The following is an 18488-nucleotide window of genomic DNA, read 5'->3' as shown; positions in this document are numbered from 1 at the left end:
TATAGGTACAAACCTCATAACCTCTCCCTGGAGCTCAAGACTCATGTCCAGATATCTGCTTGGCATCATCTCTTGGCTGTTTCATAGACATCCTAACCTCTGTAAGTCCAAACAAAGCTCTTTCTTTCCCACCACATATGTGATCTCCTCTTGCCACCTTCCTCATCTCAGTAAAGGTCATCCACCAAGTGGCCACAGTTAACTTTGGTGAAACCCTTGATTCTCCGTCCCTCACCATCTGCTATTCGTCAGCAAGTCCTGCCAGTTCTGCCCTCAAAATCCATCCTAAGTGCTTGTAATTCTCCATCCCCTTTGCTCCCACCCTCATCCAAGCCGCCATGGTCTCCTGAGCTAGTGCACTGGCCTCCCTGCTCCCTCTTTTGTCTCTTGTAATGCATTCCCTAAGAGTGGCCGTAGTGATCTTTAGCATCTTACATCCAGTAATCCAGGACTTTCCCTTTGCACTGGAATAACACCTCAGCTCCTCACTGTGGCCCAGGCCCTGTGTGATCTGACACCGGTGCACCTGTCTGGCCTCATGATACTGCCCCCACTGGGGGTGCACTGGGGGCGCTTTACCTTAGGGTAGGGCACTTATTCTCATGTTCTCTGGACAGCTTTCTGGAGGAGAGGGTCGCTCCTTATCATTTAGGAGCAAACGTCACCTCCCCAGAGAAGCCCTCCCTGAATACCTTATTTGAAGAGGTGCCCTCCCAGTCTCTCCCCCTGTGTTTGTTCTCCTGGCACTTACCCTCCCTGAGGGAAGGGACCATGTCCAGCTTCTTCACATCTGTATTGCCCGTGCTTAGTGTAGTCATCAACCTTCAATAGAAACGAATCAATTTATTGAATATCTGAATGAAAAACTGTCTGGAACATTTCTCAGATTTTTGTCACACTGCTTCCGTCCCTCTTATTTGTACCATGACTGCCACCGGGAGCCGTAACAACGTGATTACTATTTCTAAAAGCAGTGACACCACAGTTTATGATTTCTCAGCCACGAGGCGCTGGGAAAAGCAGTTAACTAACCTCGTTAAGAACTGCGTGTGAGGGGCGCCTGGGTGGCTCAGTGGGTTAAGCCTCTGCCTTCGGCTCAGGTCATGGTCTCAGGGTCCTGGGGTCGAGCCCCGCATCGGGCTCTCTGCTCAGCAGGGCGCCTGCTTCCCTTCCTCTCTCTCTGCCTGCTTCTCTGCCTGCTTGTGATCTCTGTCTGTCAAATAAATAAATAAAATCTTAAAAAAAAAAAAAAAGAACTGCGTGTGAAGGGCGCCTGGGTGGCTCAGTTGGTTGGGTGACTGCCTTTGACTCAGGTCATGATCCCGGAGTTCTGGGCTCGAGTCTCTCATTGGACTTCTGTTCAGGGGAGAGTCTGCTACTCCCTCAGACCTTCCCCCTTTCGTGCTCCCTCTCTCTCTCTCATTCTCTCTCTCAAATAAATAAATAAAATCTGAAAAAAAAAAAAAAAACTGTGTGTGAAGAATGGGGGAATTTAGAAGTCGAGTCCAGCATTAGTGAGGGGGCATCATCCTCATTTATTTTCCAGTGAATATTATTGTCCTAGTTTCATGAATTTTGTTATTGGTACTGCCTCCCAGAGATGTCCAGAAGCTTGTCTGGTCAGAATCTTCAGCGTCACGGTCTGACAGGAAATAAAAGAGAAGTCAGATGTGCTCTGAGTCTTAATGACTGCTTGTTGGAGCCTGGGAAGGGAGGTCCGAGAGGTGAAGGGACAGCCAAGGCGGGCACCATTTTGCGTGTTGGGACTCTCTCTGAGCCTGTCTTTACGGACTCCAGGAGAGGGGGATGTGAAGGGGGATTGGTTTTATTTATTGTGGTAAAATATACATAACATAAAACGTCATATTTTAGCTATTTTAAAGGTACAGCGGCATTCAATATAATCATGTCATGCAACCATCACTGCTGTCCATCTCTAGAACTTTCCAAACTGAAAATCTGTACCCATGAAACAATTAACTCCCCATTCCCCCAACCCCTGGGAGCCTTTATTTGACTTTCAGTCTCTGGATTTGACAACTCCTGTTGAAGGAACCGCCTTCCTCCCGTGCCGCCTTCACTGTCAGCTCTCTCACTGAGGTAGGGTTTGTGGGGGCAGGTGTGGCCGGTTCCCATGTCACACAGCTGTGACACACCAGCTGGGTGTCCTACAGTTTGACTCCATTCTGACACCTTCTACCTGGAGTAGCATTAGATCCCACCGATTTCCGGGCTCAGTCCCATGAGGCTGACTCTGTGGGTGCCTTCAGATGACAGTTTCAAGTCCACATTGTTTCCTGTACTTTTGAGCGACCAGAGATCAGAGGTTCCTACAGTCTCCTCCTCGGGATAGATTAATTTGCCAGAGCAGCTCACAGAATTCAGGAAAACCTCTTACTACATCACTGGTTTATCATGAAGGATAACTCAGGAATGGCCAGATGGAAGAGACGCCCAAGACAAGGCATGTGGGAAGGGGAGCAGGCTTCCAGTCCCTTCCTGGGCCCCACTCTACCAGCACCTCCACTATGTTCACCAGCTGGGAAGCTTCTCAAACCCCTATCCCTTTGTGGTTTTAGGGAGGCTTCATTACATAGGCATCATTGATTAAATAATTAAATAATTAGCCATTGACAATTAGTTCAACTTCCGGTCCCTCTTCCCCTCCCCCAAGGGCGGGGCAGGGATCCTCCCTCCCGCATGGGTCTGAATGTTCCAACCCTAGTCTAATCATGGAGTTGGTTCCCCGGCAACCAGCCCCCATCTAAGGGGCTTTCCAAAAGTCACCTCATTAAATAAACTCAAGTGTGGTTGAAAGAGGCTTGTTATAAATAACAAAGGACACCCATTTCTCCTTTAATACTCTGAAGTTATTTCAGGAACCGGGATCAAAACTTAAATATCATAACCAAAGATGCCCCTATGACTCTTCTGTAGGAGATTACGGGGGTTTCAGGAACATCAAATACAGATTTCTTACTATAAATCACAATATCCCATCACAAGCAGAATCATACCATATTTGTCTTTTTTTGTCTGCTTATTTCTCTTAGCATAAGGTTAAGGTTCATCATGACCTCACTTGCCAAAAATCTCATTCCTTTTCAAGGCTGCATAATATTCTAGTGTGTGTATCTACCACATTTTCGTTCACCTTCATTTGACATCTGTGAGTAGTGCTGCCGTGAACGCTAGGGTGCAAATATCTGTTTGAATCTCTGCTTTCACTTCTTTTATGCATATACCCAGAAGTGGAATTACTGGATCAAATGGTAATTCTATGACCAATTTTTTAAGAAAAATGCTAAAGGGGCTTAAAACCCGTTAACTTATTGGTGAAAAGGACTATTCATTGATTGCCTCATATATGTCCTATAGTATATTAGGGCAGCAGAGAAATGGGAATGGATGGGTCACAGCTCCTTCTCTCAAGATCTATAAGGAGGGACGTGCCTAAATAAAAGTAGCTATTATATACCATATTTAGTGCTGTATTAAGATGTGTATTATGGGAGCATTTTATAATAATAGTGATTTCTAGTGTTTCTGAAGACAAAACCTCCTTGGATATTGTCCAGGATAGATGTTCTACCACACTGTGGTTAGTAGTGGGGGATGTGGTAGAGAGTTTCCAGTGTACAAGTTTTGGTTGTGCATTTGTATTTTTTTAATAGCTAAGAGTCCATCCACTTTTTCTGTGATCTAAATGTCTTTTCTGTTTTCTCTTCCTTTAGTGGTTTTTAATTGCCAACAGATCTTACAAAGTCAGTGCAGCGAGCTCTTTCTTCTTCAGTGGTGTGTTTGTGGGAGTCATCTCCTTTGGTCAGCTTTCAGATCGCTTTGGAAGGAAAAAAGTCTATCTCACAGGTAATCAGTTAAGAGTGTTCATGCACTGAATAGGAGGACTTAGTTCCTTAACGTTCTCCGGAAATTGCCATGTGGATACAGAACTGATTTTTAATACACTAGCAAGAGGCCGCACTGCAGCCAGAATTGATTCTGGCCACAGAATGTGGCCTGGGGAAGGCCACATATTTGCGTCTAAGCTTTTCAGAGATGATGGTCCTTTTGGCAACTCTGGAATTCTAACTTATGCCACATTTCTAAAGAGAACAGAGACTGAGCCAGTGTACGAGATCTGTTTCCTTGTATCTTGTCTGTTGGTTCATTTCAAATATGCTCTATAAGAACCAGCATAGTTCTTTTGACAAGCTGAGCATGAGCTGGGATTTTTCCATTTCCCACACTGTTGTGAATAATTGAAAAGTGTGCATGATTGACAGATTATCAACTTGCAACAAACAAAGATAAACCTTAGTTTTTCTTTATAGTTTTTAAGAGAAAATGTTTTTTTAAAAAGCATAGCTTAGAAAAATTTAAGTTTACAGAGATTTATCTTTACAGGTGTAAAGTCAGTATAATTTATTACTTTGATCAAATGTTGTTTTATGTCCGGGTTATTGACTGCTATTCCTCTAATTCTAGGTTTTGCTCTTGACATCTTATTTGCTATTGCAAATGGGTTTTCCCCCTCCTATGCCATCTTTGCAATAACTCGCTTCCTGGTGGGCGTGATGAACGGAGGAATGTCGCTGGTGGCTTTCGTCCTGCTGAACGAATGTGTGGGCACCGCCTACTGGGCACTTGCAGGTACTGCTTCACTCCGTGCGCATGACAGAGATGGCGAGCTGTCCCGGAAAACCTCGGCAGGGAGCCAGTTGAACCCCAGAGGCTAAAATGCACTTGGACTTGAGGTGCTCCGTCTCACCATTAGATCTGCTTTCCAAAGTTTGTTCTCTATGACCTTGAACAAGTCATTTTATTCATATCCCTCTGTAGACAGTCTCCCCTGAGGCCTGCCTCATAGATGGTGAGCTTGCCTCCAGATTGTTCCAGGAGTGTCATTTTCTTCAGAAGGATATTAACTGTTTACACCTTAAACTGAAAAGTGGCACAGACGTAAAAAAGCCTTGACGTTCCTTTCCCAGTGCCTTCTTACTGTATTTTATTAAATATTTATCTCCTGGGCAGGGGAGGGACAAGTTGGGAGGACCAGTTGATATAGGGCCAGTGCTAGGCCAAATAAGAAACTCATTTTTATTTGAAATGCAGTAAGAAGCCAGTGGGTGAATTAAATAGTGGAGCTATAGGATCAGATAGGATACAGATGGACAGCTGTGGCAAAGGTGTGGAGAATAGACCATCGGAGGAGGAAAAATTGAAGAGTCATAGAGGAGGTGGTTGTGGTTGGCCTGTGAAACACAATGGGGGCATGCTCAGACAGAGTGCGGGGAGAGGAGCAGGGAAGAGGGCCATGTGAGCTGGATTCTGGTGGGGCAGCGACTTGCTGAAGGGTCAGAGTGGGGAGAGAAAGAGGAATCAGCTGGACCTCATGGCTTTGCTTGCAACTGGGTGGATTGCTAGTACAATTTACGAAAATGAAGTCCAAGCTACCGAAATTTAGTTTTTACTAGTGTGAACGAAGCAAACATAGCAGACTTGAAAATGAAAGTGATCTAAAAGAAACAGGAAATCTGAAAAATAGGATCAATATCTAATAGCCTGTAAACAGAAGACCACCAGTGACACTCCAGAATTGTAACATGCAAAATGTGGTGATTTGAAATGTTCACTTAGTTAATTTTTTGACTAAATAACCTAGAGCCTTCCCACATCTGCATCTCCACACCACCTCTGTTGTCATTTCTAGGCAAACATGTGCAGCTTCTTGTTGGACATAAGATCTGAATATCGCTTGGACCCTCAAATAAAAAGTATTGCTTTCTTTCTCCTAACACCTTCACCTTCCGGGACCTTTGTCTGTGGTAATGTCATCACGGCATTTACGGTCATTAAAGGAGACGCCTTCTGCTCCTGTCCTCTTGTCTACCATACCCAGTCGATACCAACTCATACTGATTATAGGGGACAGAGCCTCAACTCTGATGAGCCTCTGTATATAAAGGGAAATTATGTGGTTAATATAACCAAACCCCTGAAGGTCCAGGCCTCAAAGATGCCCAGAACCAGGAAGTCCGATGCTTCTTGTCTCTGCCCCCGAGTCCTCCCTGAGAAGCTTTCTCTGCGCAGTCACGGATGGGCCCCTGTAGCCCTCAGCCCTTACTACCAAGTGTAGTATTTAAAATCCGGGCTCAGAGCTCGGACTAGCCCAGCCGAGGCCCTGCAGTGAGTGGAACTGTGATGGGCAGCCCCGTCTTGAACCACAGGGATAAAGGAAGGGGAGGTCCACTCTCTAGAAGAGGGAAAGGATATTCTTGGAATTAGATAGGGTGCTAGGTAGACAGTATCTTATAGTAGGTACTCACCCTGGGAGGCTTCCCAGTGGCTTTTTGGAGGGAGGGTAATAGATGGGTATAGACAGCTATACCCATATCACAGTAGGACAGTATAGCTAGTATTTGTATATTTGTATAGCAGGCATTATTTCATCCTAAACTAACAACTACCCTCTAGAAAACTGAGGCTCAGAGACATTTAGTGATTTGCCTGAGGTCACACAGCAGCAGGTGGCAGAACTAGGGTCTGAACTGATTCCTCTGGAACAGTCCCATTCTGTGGGCTATCTTCTTTTTGACTACGTTGTTGTCAGTGGATACCAAGTGCTCGGAGCTGTTCTGAGCAATGGCAGAAACTGTTATTCTTGGAAGCCAGGTGCTGTCTGATGCCCTGTAATGAAGCTGTAATAGCTATTGATTATCTTAAATTTCCAGGGAAATCATAGTATCCCCACTTCCTTCCTTATTGGACCACATGTTTGGATTTGGTGTGCTGAACATGCTGCCACTTCAGTCTCCCCTCTGCTCCCCCCTTCCCCTCACTAGGGCACAAAGTAGACATGTCATTATGGCTAGAGAATTGGTCATCCCTGGGCAAGAAACAAGAACACGTTTCTTTTATAGAATTCTTGTAGAAAGTTCTTGTAGCAAGATCAACAAGGTCCTATTGCTGTGCGTTCCCCACAGAAGCCTGCCGCTCCGTAGGAGGATGGAGAAGGAGGACGAGGACAGCTCGCAGGCTTGCCCCACCCTGCGCACAGCTCCGTGTCCTAGACAGCACCCCTGACCTCTCTGTGCTGTTTCCTCTTTGTGTATGGCTCTAACGGCACCTGTTTGTAGGACGACATATGTCAAAAGTGGAATGCACGATAAATGGTAGCGGGTACTGCTGCACACCGTGGTAGTAGCAGTTATAGAAAGTGAGTCAGAGGTATAAATTCACACATATATTGGGCAAGCCAGGGGGACTTAATACCCATCTCAGCATTTATTTAAAAAAAAAAAAAATTTCACAATCCCATGGGTGATTTTTTTTTTTTCCTCTAAGCCTGCTGGCAAAAATTCATGCTTTGTGGAGACAGACAAGAATCAGAGAGCTATAAAATGTCATGTATCTGGTGCTGATACACCCAATGGGGAAGGGCAGGAGGGAGAGCTGAGGAGGAGCCTGTGATTTAAGAGGATTTGATAAGATGAAGTCCCAGCATTTTGATAATCTCATGACCTAAAAACGGTCCGGCCAGCCAGCAAAGCATCTCTCCGAGCTTCAGCGCATGCGCGGGTGAACGTCAGCACAGCCTTTGGTGCGGAAAGCACTTGGGCAAACCCTTAAAATTCATCTTGACCATGTGTGGTTTGTGTTTTTCGCCTGTCCTTCCTCCTTTTCCCCTAACTCACTGGCCTCTCTGCCACTTTTCTCATCTGACAGTCGCTATGTGTGTAGGTTCTTTTCTGCTGACGCCCTTCCAGGAAGGCGTTGCCTCTGTGCCTCGGGTCGTCGGGAAGGGTGGTGTGGAAGGTGCTTTCCCCAGTAACAGGCGTCTTTTCCCGGACTTAGGGTCCATCGGTGGCCTCTTCTTCGCGGTCGGCATTGCCCAGTATGCCCTGTTGGGGTACTTCATCCGCTCCTGGAGGACCCTCGCCATTCTGGTGAACCTGCAGGGAACGGTGGTCTTCCTTCTGTCTTTGTGAGTAGTTTTTCCTCTTAGAGGTTTAATTTAAGACACGGAAGGAATGTCTTAAGAGGACGTGGGTCAATGAGCGGCGTTATTCCCTTTCCGGAGTTTGCCTGAACTGACCTTGGTGAAGAGCTGTCCCACAAGCGCCCCAGTGCCGGACAGCTGCTGGGAAGAGCTGCACCTTGATTAAATCAGGGCGCAGGTGTCCCTTGTGTCAAGTAACCTCTCCATAGCCTGCATTTTAACCTTCAAGTTATTGACTTGGTAAGCCTAAGGCCTCGAGCCTGAAGATCTTCAGGCTGGATCAGGTCAAGGGCTAGGCGTCTGGCTCAGCTGTGATGCTGTGGATATCGCAGTCCATTCGTGGCCTGTGTGTAGCTGTAACTGTCCATCCTTCAGGTGACTCTTACTTCAGGGCCTCTACTGTGGACACAGGAAGACTCTCAGATATGGGAGAAATCCTTTGGGTGGACGGGCTTAAAGCAGTAAAAGGGTGATTCCCTGGTCAGGGCAGGATGCTGCAAACAGCTCAGAGGTTACACCGTGGGGCTCTGAACACTATAAGGCAAGCCACCAACTTGGAACCCTTTTACCAGTTCTTTCTTCCCATAGCAAATACTTGATTAATAAGGTTATTAATAATGTTTGTTATATGATATGTATTACATAATATATAATAGAATGGTATTATTTATTAATATTCTTCCCTAAATAGCCTCAGGCTATTTAACAAATATAAAACAAATACTTAAGAGACATTTACAGAGTTCTTCATAAAATTAACATTAAATACTGACCATCTTGTTGGGGCCTAGAAGCCCAGTTTCAATCATAAATACTATACTACATTCTGATCTTTAGTCACAAAGAAGTAATACTATTCCATTTCTTATTTCATTATTTTAATGATGTTTTTAAGAAGTTTGACGTTTTAGGGGTGCCTGGGTGGCTCAGTAGGTTAAAGCCTCTGTCTTCGGCTCAGGTCATGATCCCAGGGTCCTGGGATCGAGCCCCACATCAGGCTCTCTGCGCAGCAGGGAGCCTGCTTCCTTTCCTCTCTCTCTGCCTGTCTCTCTGCCTACTTGTGATCTCTGTCTGTCAAATAAATAAATAAAATATTAAAAAAAAAAAAAAGAAGTTTGACGTTTTAGGAGCACCTGGGTGGCTCAGTCAGTTAAGCATCTGCCTTCAGCTCAGGTCATGGTCTCAGGGTCCTGGGATCGAGTTCCTCATCAGGCTCCCTGCTCCCCGCTTGTGTGCTCTCTCTCTCGCTCTCTCTCTCTTTTTCTCTCTAATAAATAAAATATTTAAAAGAAAAAGAAGTTTGAATTTTTAGTTTTATTTCACCAGAAGTTTTAATGTGCTTAAGAAGGGCTTTCTCCTGATGTATCAGACCTCTAATTTTAATCATTAAAATCTTGGGAATAAATAAAATCTTCAGAAGCTGGTACCAGCTTCTGTGCCATAAAGTGAGGGATATCTGTGGTAGAATTTTCCTTCAGATGCATCTTTAATGTAGTCATTCTTTATTTAAGTTCTACTAATTGAGATTTGGCAGATTGAAGATTGAACTGAAATTTGTTTTTGTATTCTCTTTGAAATAAGATAATTAAGTGCAAAAATGAGTATAATAGTAGGGTACCTGACTGGCTCAGTTGGAAGAGCATGAGACTCTTGATCTTGGGGTTGTGAGTTTGAGCCCCACGCTGGTTATAGAAATTACTTAAATAAATAAACTTTAAAGAATAAGTATAATAGAAATAGTTTACCTGTACTTAAAAAGCAAAATGTATTAAATGCATTTAGTTATATGAATTGGAATGAGATAATTCTACCATAAAGGGAAACTGACAACATTTTATTAGTTTGTGTATTACAAATTTTTGGAATAAATGGGTGCCTAGTATCATCCTTGAATTAATAAGCTGTCATGTAAACGTGGGTTAACAAATGAATTTTCTTTTTAAATAGCTCATAAGTCTCCTTTAGAGCAACTCTGATGGATGGCATGAGCTTTTCTGCCTGTCTTTTCTTTTCTTTTTTTTTTTTTTTAAGATTTTATTTATTTATTTGACAGAGAGAGAGATCATAAGAAGGCAGAGAGAGAGGAGGAAGCAAGCTCCCTGCCGAGCAGAGAGCCCGACTCGGGCCTCGATCCCAGGACCCTGAGACCATAACCCAACCCGAAGACAGAGGCTTAACCCACTGAGCCACCCAGGCACCCCTGCCTGTTTTTCTGAATGTGGTCTGACTTTGTTATGGCCCCAGTGCTGGGGGGGATATCCACACCCTGGGAAATGAATTCGGGTCAGGAAAAAATAGGAAATAGAGAAAAAAGAGCATGTGAACCTGAAATATATATATTTATTCCATTAGGCCTTCCAGTGGTCAGCCTGCAGTTTATTTCCTCTGATCGTGTCTCAGCCCATTTCCCATATCCTGTGTCCTGAGCACAGTGAGCTGCTTACGTTTTCTGGCATCAGCTTGTCCTGTCCTGCTTGCCTGCCTTGCCCTTCTCACTGCTGCCCCTGCCCTTCCCAGTTAACTCCTGGCCTTCCGGGTTTGCTCAAATGCCACCCCCTCCAAACTTCTCCCCATCGCCCCTCCAGCTGCCCGTCATTTGTTTTGGCTTCTGAATTCTCCAGCACTTACCCCACGCTCTTTGAGGGCTCTCTTTCCACCTCATGCTGGAGCCTGGCTCCCTCTGCACTAGGAGCTCCCTCCCTGGAGGCTGCTCAGCTCCGTCAACATGTCCCCCAGCACCGATGCCCAGGGCCTTCCACACGATGATCCTTCAGGTCCACTGGACAGGTGTGGGCACAAAAACAGCTGCAGTTAGCCTTCAGAAATAGCTTTCAGTAACATAAGAAAAAGTCATTATTTTAGGGTCCTACCTTTTTTTTTTTTATTTTACTAGAAACATTAGTGCGTAGTTTAAAAAATCCTCATTTTCACAATATATGGATTTAAACAGTTTTACTCTACTAATCAGAGCCCCATAATTTACAAAGATTTTCCACCTTCTGAGAAATTCACAGGACATGTTTTGAGTAGAGACAACATTGTTAAATTAGCCGTGTAGCTTCCGGAGATGGCCCTAGCACCATAAGTGGTCAGCATGTTCAAAGATTGCTCTTTCTTTTAAAAGCACGTCTTGCTGTTTGATATGCAGGATCAGCACGCGTTGGAATTTATACTCCCAAGTCCATCCGTGGGCAGCTGGGTGAGCCTTTGTGTAAGGGAGCTTCCTGGCTTCTCCAAGTGTGGGGATGTGTCAGGTCCTCCGTTCGTGTGCAAGACAGACCCTTTCCATGCAGAAATGGTTTAGTAACTCACATTTCCAAAGTGTGACTATCTCTCAAGTACAAAAGTGATTTATAAACATTTAACAGTAATGTAAACATTTATGTAACAGCAGTTTCTGAAAAGCAGAAAAGTTTCTGAAAGTTTCTGAAAGCAGGGAAGTTGGAGGGAAAGGGGGCAGTGAGCTAAATGACCCGAAGATCGTGACTGTTAGTATTTTGGCGGTTCCCTTGTCTCCTTTCTCTCACCTCCCCATCCCCCTTGGTTTTAATTTTTATTACGACAGACTTCTGGTGTCCCACTTCCTTTTCCCTCCCAGGGCTACTCTCTGTGCTCATCACAGTAGGCTTCTTTTATGTTCTTTATTCGCACTTAGAGTCCAGCACATGGTTTACATGGTGGCTGGTCAGCTGCCTGGTGAATAGGGCCAGTGGTTCCACTGGTTGATCGGCCGACCTGACTTCCAGCTGAACACTATTTTGCTTGATTATCTGCTTGTGTATTAGTAACAATAATCGAATGGTAATGAAGCCGTAAATCAAGGGATTTTTTTAGGCTGTCGTAGAAGGTCTGTGGCCCTGCTTTTGTTGACGACCAGATGTGCACGAATGTTCTCTCCCCAGCAGCAAAGCTCTGGGAGGATTCCTGCCTTCTTGTTTCCTCTGAGCACCCACTACATTGCTGGATACAGAATGAAAGTGCTCAGTAAGTGGTTCTTGATGGACTGGCTGTCCACGAAGTTCCAAATTCCATGGTATTTGTCGCCACGTCACTATGCCTATGGGAAGGCATGGAGAATTCTAGAAGGCATCTTCAGTGGCCAGTGGTACTCATAGATAGAAGCTTCATGTTAAGCAAATAATGTCACATTAGATCAAAAGGTACTCGAAGCTATATTTAATAAACGAGGTGTCGCTGTTCCTGTCCCCGTTTGTCTTTGACAAGTCCTCTAGCCATGTACAGAGAAGTGTGCAGAGGAAAAGGGCATATCAGAGAGCCAAGTGTTAAAACTACTGGAAAATATTAGTGGCAATATAACTGTTCAATACTTCGTAGTTGTAGCAGAAAATGATTATTTGGTACCTGGAGGTTAACCAGAAGATGACTTTAATTCTTTAAGGCCTTAGGGGCAGGAAATACCCTGAGGACATTTTTTTTTTAAAGACCCATTTATTCAGCGTCATGATCAGACTATTACATTTAGCAATCAACAGCATGGGTGCAAAAAATATATATACATTAAAACCCTTTGTTGGAATGCTTTACACTTTCCACAGAACAGAAACTAAAATAACCTGTTATACAATTAGTCACAAATACAGTCCTTGAGTTTTTTTGCCCATACACATGAGTATTGTCTAAAACATGTCTTCTTTGTAGCAGCTAGTCCCTGCCACCACTGTGCTTGGCTGAGTTCACAAATCTGTTGTAACCTGTAGCTTCCCTGTCACTTCTCTGGCTCTCCTCTCCTGCTAAGCTTTGTTTCCTGGCAGTAATTAAAACCTTCTGCCACTGCCATAGCTGCTGCTGCTGCTGGAACCACCATAGCCATCTTGGTTTCGTGGTTTGGCGAAGTATTGGCCTCCACCACCATAAGGGCCAGAGCTTCTGCCTCCAAAATTGCCTCCTTTCATGGGTCCAAAATTTGAGGATTGATTATTGTAATTGCCAAAATCATTATAGCTTCTGCCACCTCCAAAGCTGCTTCCATCATTACCAAATCCGTTATAGCCATCCCCACTGCCACCATATCCACCACCACCTCGACTGCCACCAAAGCCACCTCGACCACTGAAGTTTCCCTCCACGACCAAAGTTGTCATTCCCACCAAAACCACCTCCATGACCACCACCAAAGTTTCCAGAACCACTTTGACCTCTTTGGCTGGATGAAGCACTAGCCATCTCTTGCTTAGAGAGCGCTTTCCTTACTTCACAGTTGTGGCCATTCACAGTATGGTATTTTTGAATGACAATCTTGTCTACAGAATCATGGTCATCCAATGTTACAAAAGCAAAACCCCTCTTTTTGCCACTGCCTCGGTCAGTCATGATCTCAATCACTTCGATTTTCCCATACTGTTCGAAATAATCTCTTAGATGATGTTCTTCAGTGTCTTCTTTAATGCCACCAACAAAAATCTTTTTCACAGTTAAGTGGGCACCAGGTCTTTGAGAATCTTCTCTTGAGACAGCCCTCTTTGGTTCCACAACTCTTCCATCCACCTTGTGTGGCCTTGCATTCATGGCTGCATCCACCTCCTCCACAGTGGCATATGTGACAAACCCAAAGCCTCTGGAGCGCTTGGTGTTTGGGTCTCTCATTACCACACAGTCCGTAAGTGTTCCCCATTGCTCAAAATGGCTCCTCAGACTCTCATCGGTTGTTTCAAAGCTCAGACCTCTGATGAAGAGCTTCCGCAGCTGTTCAGGCTCTTTGGGAGACTCTGACTTAGACATGACGGTGGCGGGAGGGGAGACTTTAATGATGCTTACTCGGCGGCATCCACGGGCAGAAAAGCACCCTGAGGACATATTAAAGTGAGATGTCAACCGATTCGAGCATTCTGAAGCAGGAAATGCTTGAAAGTAGTTGAGATGTGATGAACCCTGTTTGATTTTATTAGAGTCTTAAAATAATCTCTGCTTTCTTAATAACATATTGCTACGTTAAAATCATGTTTTAAAAATAATTTTTTCTGACGAGACAATAAAAATTATCTTCTTTATGAGGCTTTGTCAGAACTTAAACACCTGCCATCTCTGTAGTAGTATTCTTACACTTGGCTAGGGCTCAAGGACCCTCTCTCTGACCCGTGCTTTGTGAAAAATTTGTGTCACTCAGTATTTGAGCCTTAACTTGCCATTCATCTATTTAAATTTGTTTAAAAGGAAACGCATACTGCTTACTTGATTTGTTTATTTGTTTTTTGTTTTGTTTTTTACTGTTTTCGAAGTATGTTCTTGGTTTCCTTTCATAAAGCCGCTGCCTTTTAGCCCCGGCATGCTGTTGAAAGTGGCCCCTCTGTCTTTCACCTGTCACTGGGAGAGGTAGTTTTAACGCTCACAAGGAATCCGGTTGTGGTGAGGGAGTCCGCATACTCCTAGGCGAATTGTCTCCTTCCTGTATGAATATACAGCTTTTACTGACGTCTCTTTCAGATTCATTCCTGAATCACCTCGTTGGTTATACTCCCAGGGTCGACTGAGTGAGGCTGAAGCTGCTCTGTACCTCATTGCCAGGAGGAACCGCAAGCTCAAGTGTACGTTCTCACTAACCTACCCGGCCAGCAAGAGCCACAGAGAGACCGGAAGCTTCCTGGATCTGTTCCGTTACCGCATCCTCTTGGGGCACACGCTGACCCTGATGTTCATCTGGTAATTATTCCCGAGGGGTATTGTCCCAATCTTCAACTCAGGTTGCTAAAGAGCTGTTGATGATGTGTTCCTTCTCCAGGCTCACAGAAAATTTTACCTGATTTGTCAGCTTGAAGTGGTTTTCTCAAGAACAGGTCCTCTGCCTCTTGACGCCCGTGTCGCACTCCACTCCACTTTCATGGTACCCTCTTGGTCGAGGAGGGACCCACGGTTTACAGATGGCAGGTTTACTGAACTTGAGTAAATAGATAGCAGAAACACATCTTTGCTCCTGAGCTCTTTCATGTAAATATTTAAGTACCCACACAACCAGCCTCCCCGTCCCCCAGCCAAAAAGAGGAAAGCAAGCCTATTAGAAGAATTTCTTTTTTTTTTTAAACTTTTTTTTTTAATTTTTTTTTAAAGATTTTTTTAATTTTTATTGATTTGACAGAGAGAGATCACAAGTAGACATAGAGGCAGGCAGAGAGAGAGAGAGAGGGGGGGAAGCAGGCTCCCTGCTGAGCAGAGAGCCCGATGTGGGACTCGATCCCAGGACCCTGAGATCATGACCTGAGCCGAAGGCAGCAGCTTAACCCACTGAGCCACCCAGGCGCCCCATATTAGAAGAATTTCTAAGTAGGAATTTACAGTACCTACCTTTGGTTTTAGCATCAAGCTGGTGGGCTAGCACGCTCCAGTTGTCATGCCCCGTCCTGTACTCTGTGTGGCATTTTCACTCGCTCGCTCACTCCCCGGGGGGTGGGCAGTATAGTTGCTTGTACAAATGGAGTCCCGGGAGTGTGAAATGATGGACTGCAAGCCACCTGTGCAAATCAGGGCGTGAACAGATAGTCTCTGAATCTGATTTTCTCGCTTAGCTTATTCCTACCCGCCTCTCAACATGCTCTCATCATTCGCGTGAATCGCACCGACGGGTTCAAGGTGACTCTGCTTAAAGAATGAAGTGGAAAGGGAAGAAAGTGGATGGGCGATTCATACGGGGCATGACGTGCCCGTGTGTGGTCGTACCGTGTAGGCGCTCTGCGTTTTACTGCGCTTCTCTGATACTCTGTGTTTCATGGTTGAAGGTTTGCGGCAACCCTGCATCGAGCGAGTCTGCTGGCACCATTTTCCAACAGTATTTGCTCCCTTCGTGACTCTGTGTCACATTTTGTTAATCCTCGCAATATTTCAAACTTTTTCATTAGTATTCTGTTTGTCATGGTGATCTGTGATCAGTCATCCTTGGGGTTACTATTATAATTGTTCGGGGATACCACGAAGCACATCTGTATATGACAGTGAACTTAATAAATGTTGTGTGGGTTCTGACTGTTCCACTGACTGCCCATTTCCCTAGCTCTGTCCCTCTTTGGGGCCTCTCCATTCCTGGAGACACAACAATATCAGAATTAGGCCAGTTAAATTAGGCCTACCATGGTCTTTCTGTGTTCAAGTGAGAAGAACAGTCACATGTCTCTCACTGCAAATCAAAAACTAGAAATGGCCCAGCTTATCAAGGAAGACATGTTAAAAGCCAAAGATAGGCCAAAAGCTAGGCTTCTTGCACCAAACAATTGGCCAAGTTATGCATCAAAGAAAAGTTCTTAAAGGCAATGAAAAGCATTACTCTAGTGAACACATGGATGATTAAAAACTAAACAGCCTTATTGCTGATATATTAGGAGACAGTTCTCCTAATGTTTGGTTAAAACATCAAACCAGCCACAACATTCCCCTAAGCCAGAGTCTGATCCAGAGCCAGGACCTAACTCTCTTCGATTCTGTGAAGGCTGAGGTGGGGAGGGAGGCTGCAGAAAGAGAGACTGAAGTTCACAGAGTTTGGTCCACGAAGTTGAAGGAAATAAGCCGTATCTGTAACAGAGAAGCGCAAGGTGAAGCAGCAAGTACTGATGTGGCAGCTGCAGCGGGTTCTCCAGAAGATCCAGCTCAGAGAACCCATGAAGCTGGTTCCACTGAACAGCTTTCCGTGTCGGTGAAACAGCCTTCTTTTGGAAGAAGATGCCATGTAGGACTTCTATAGTCAGAGAAGAGGAGTCAGTACATGGACAGTCCGACACTCTCCACAGGGGCTGATGCCGCTGGTGACTTAAAGTGGAAGCCAGCGCTCACCGACCGTGAGCACGCTAGGGCCTGTGCTCTCTACGGGGAACAACAAAGCCTGGATGGCAGCACATCTGTTTACAAATATTTGAAGCCCACTATTGAGACTGACTGCTCAGAAAAAAAAACGATTCCTTTCAAAATATTACTGCTCACTGAAAATACACGTGGGTGCCCAGGAGCCCTGAGGGAGATGGCCAATGAGATGAATACGGTTTTCATGCCCCCCCAACACGTCTGTTCTGCAGCCTGTGGATGAAGGAGTCATTTCAACTTTCTAAACTTATGATTTAAGACATACACTCTGTAAGGGTTTGGGTGCCAGAGATAGTGATTCCTTCGATGGACCTGGTCAGAGTTCATTGGAAACCTTCTGGAAAAGATTCATCATTCTAGATGCCATTGAGAACATTCGTGTTTCATAGGAAGAGGTCAGAATATCCACATTAACAGGAGTTTGGAAGAAGTTGATTCCAGCTCTCGTGGCTGACTTGGAGGGGTTCGAGACTTCAGTGGAGGGAGTAACTGAAGATGTGATGGAAGCAGCAAGAGAACGAGAATGACAAGTGGACCCTGAAGACAGGACTGAACTGCTGTGATCTCATGATCGAACTTGCACGGATGAAGAGTCACCTTCTTACGGATGAGCAAAGAAAGTGGTTTCTGGAGACGGAATCTACTCCTGCTGTGAAGACTGTTGCAATGGCAGCATCGCGTTTAGAGTATTACTTTGTTGACAAAGCAGCAGCAGGGTTTGAGAGGACTGACTCCAATTCTCAGAGAAGTCCTTACCGAACAGCATCACATGCTACAGAGAAATCGCTCATGAAAGGAAGAATCCGTCAACGCGGCAAACTTCAGTCTTGTCTCATTTTAAGGAATTGCCTCAGCCACCGCAACCTTCAGCAACCAGCACCCTGCTCAGCCAGCAGACGGCAGCGAGGCCAGACCGTCCACCAGCAAAAAGATGATGACTCGCTGAAAGCCCACATGGTGGGTAGCATTTTTTAGCAATAATATATTTTGAATTAAAGTATCTACGTTGTTTTTTAAGACACAATGCTTTTACACACTTAACAGACTACAATATAGTATATGCATAACTTCCCTATGCACTGGGAAACCAAAATATTCACCTGACTTGCTCTACTGTAATACTCACTTGATTGCAGTGGTCTAGAACCCACAGTATCTCCTAGGTATGCCCGTCCATTGTGCTCGGTTGCCGTAGATTGGGCCCAGGATTGGGTGTGAACAGCATATTTACCAGCTCGAAGGACTGTCTTGCTGTGGTTGGCATGTATTTGCCATGCAGGCTGCGTAGAAACCTACATTTTCATGTGGGGATTAAGGAGAATCATTTTATATGAAAGTGATCTTCAATGTAAACCTGTTGAAAACAGCAGATGGACAGGATGAAGCTGTGAATATATTTTGCTGTATCGTGATTCTCCTTTTCCACCCAGCCAGGCATGGCTGCCACCTCTAGTGATTAGGGGCCAGGGCATTCCCTCTGCCGCCTTCCCCACAGACCCAGCACCGTGCTGGAATATCCGAGATGCAGAAGAAATGTGGAACAGAGGACTCACGGTTGGAGACATGGAGATTAGGGGAACTTTGAAAAGCCAGACCTGAAAACCCAGTGTAGGAGCTTCTCCTCTGGGTTCGGCTTATTCCAGACATTTACATAATATATTCAGGTGCTTTGGGCTCCATAAAACTCTGC

At 44.9% G+C, this 18488-nt stretch overlaps 1 protein-coding gene across 7 annotated transcripts in view; it reads left to right on the top strand.

Moving 5' to 3' along the window:
- The window catches only part of SLC22A15 (solute carrier family 22 member 15), a 78672-nt gene that overhangs the window by 36748 nt on the left and 23436 nt on the right, over positions 1-18488 (top strand). For all 7 annotated transcript variants that reach the window (XM_032881354.1, XM_032881350.1, XM_032881351.1 and 4 more), the window contains exons 3-6: positions 3735-3867; positions 4486-4650; positions 7855-7984; positions 14441-14656. In XM_032881354.1, coding sequence (XP_032737245.1) covers positions 3735-3867; positions 4486-4650; positions 7855-7984; positions 14441-14656 — 644 coding nt within the window. The remainder of the gene's footprint in view (positions 1-3734; positions 3868-4485; positions 4651-7854; positions 7985-14440; positions 14657-18488) is intronic.

The sequence above is a fragment of the Lontra canadensis genome, unplaced genomic scaffold (genome assembly GCF_010015895.1).
Source record: "Lontra canadensis isolate GAN:19392208 unplaced genomic scaffold, GSC_riverotter_1.0 scaffold75, whole genome shotgun sequence".
Taxonomy (NCBI): Eukaryota; Metazoa; Chordata; class Mammalia; order Carnivora; family Mustelidae; genus Lontra; species Lontra canadensis.
This window is presented reverse-complemented; position numbering and strand designations above follow the sequence as displayed.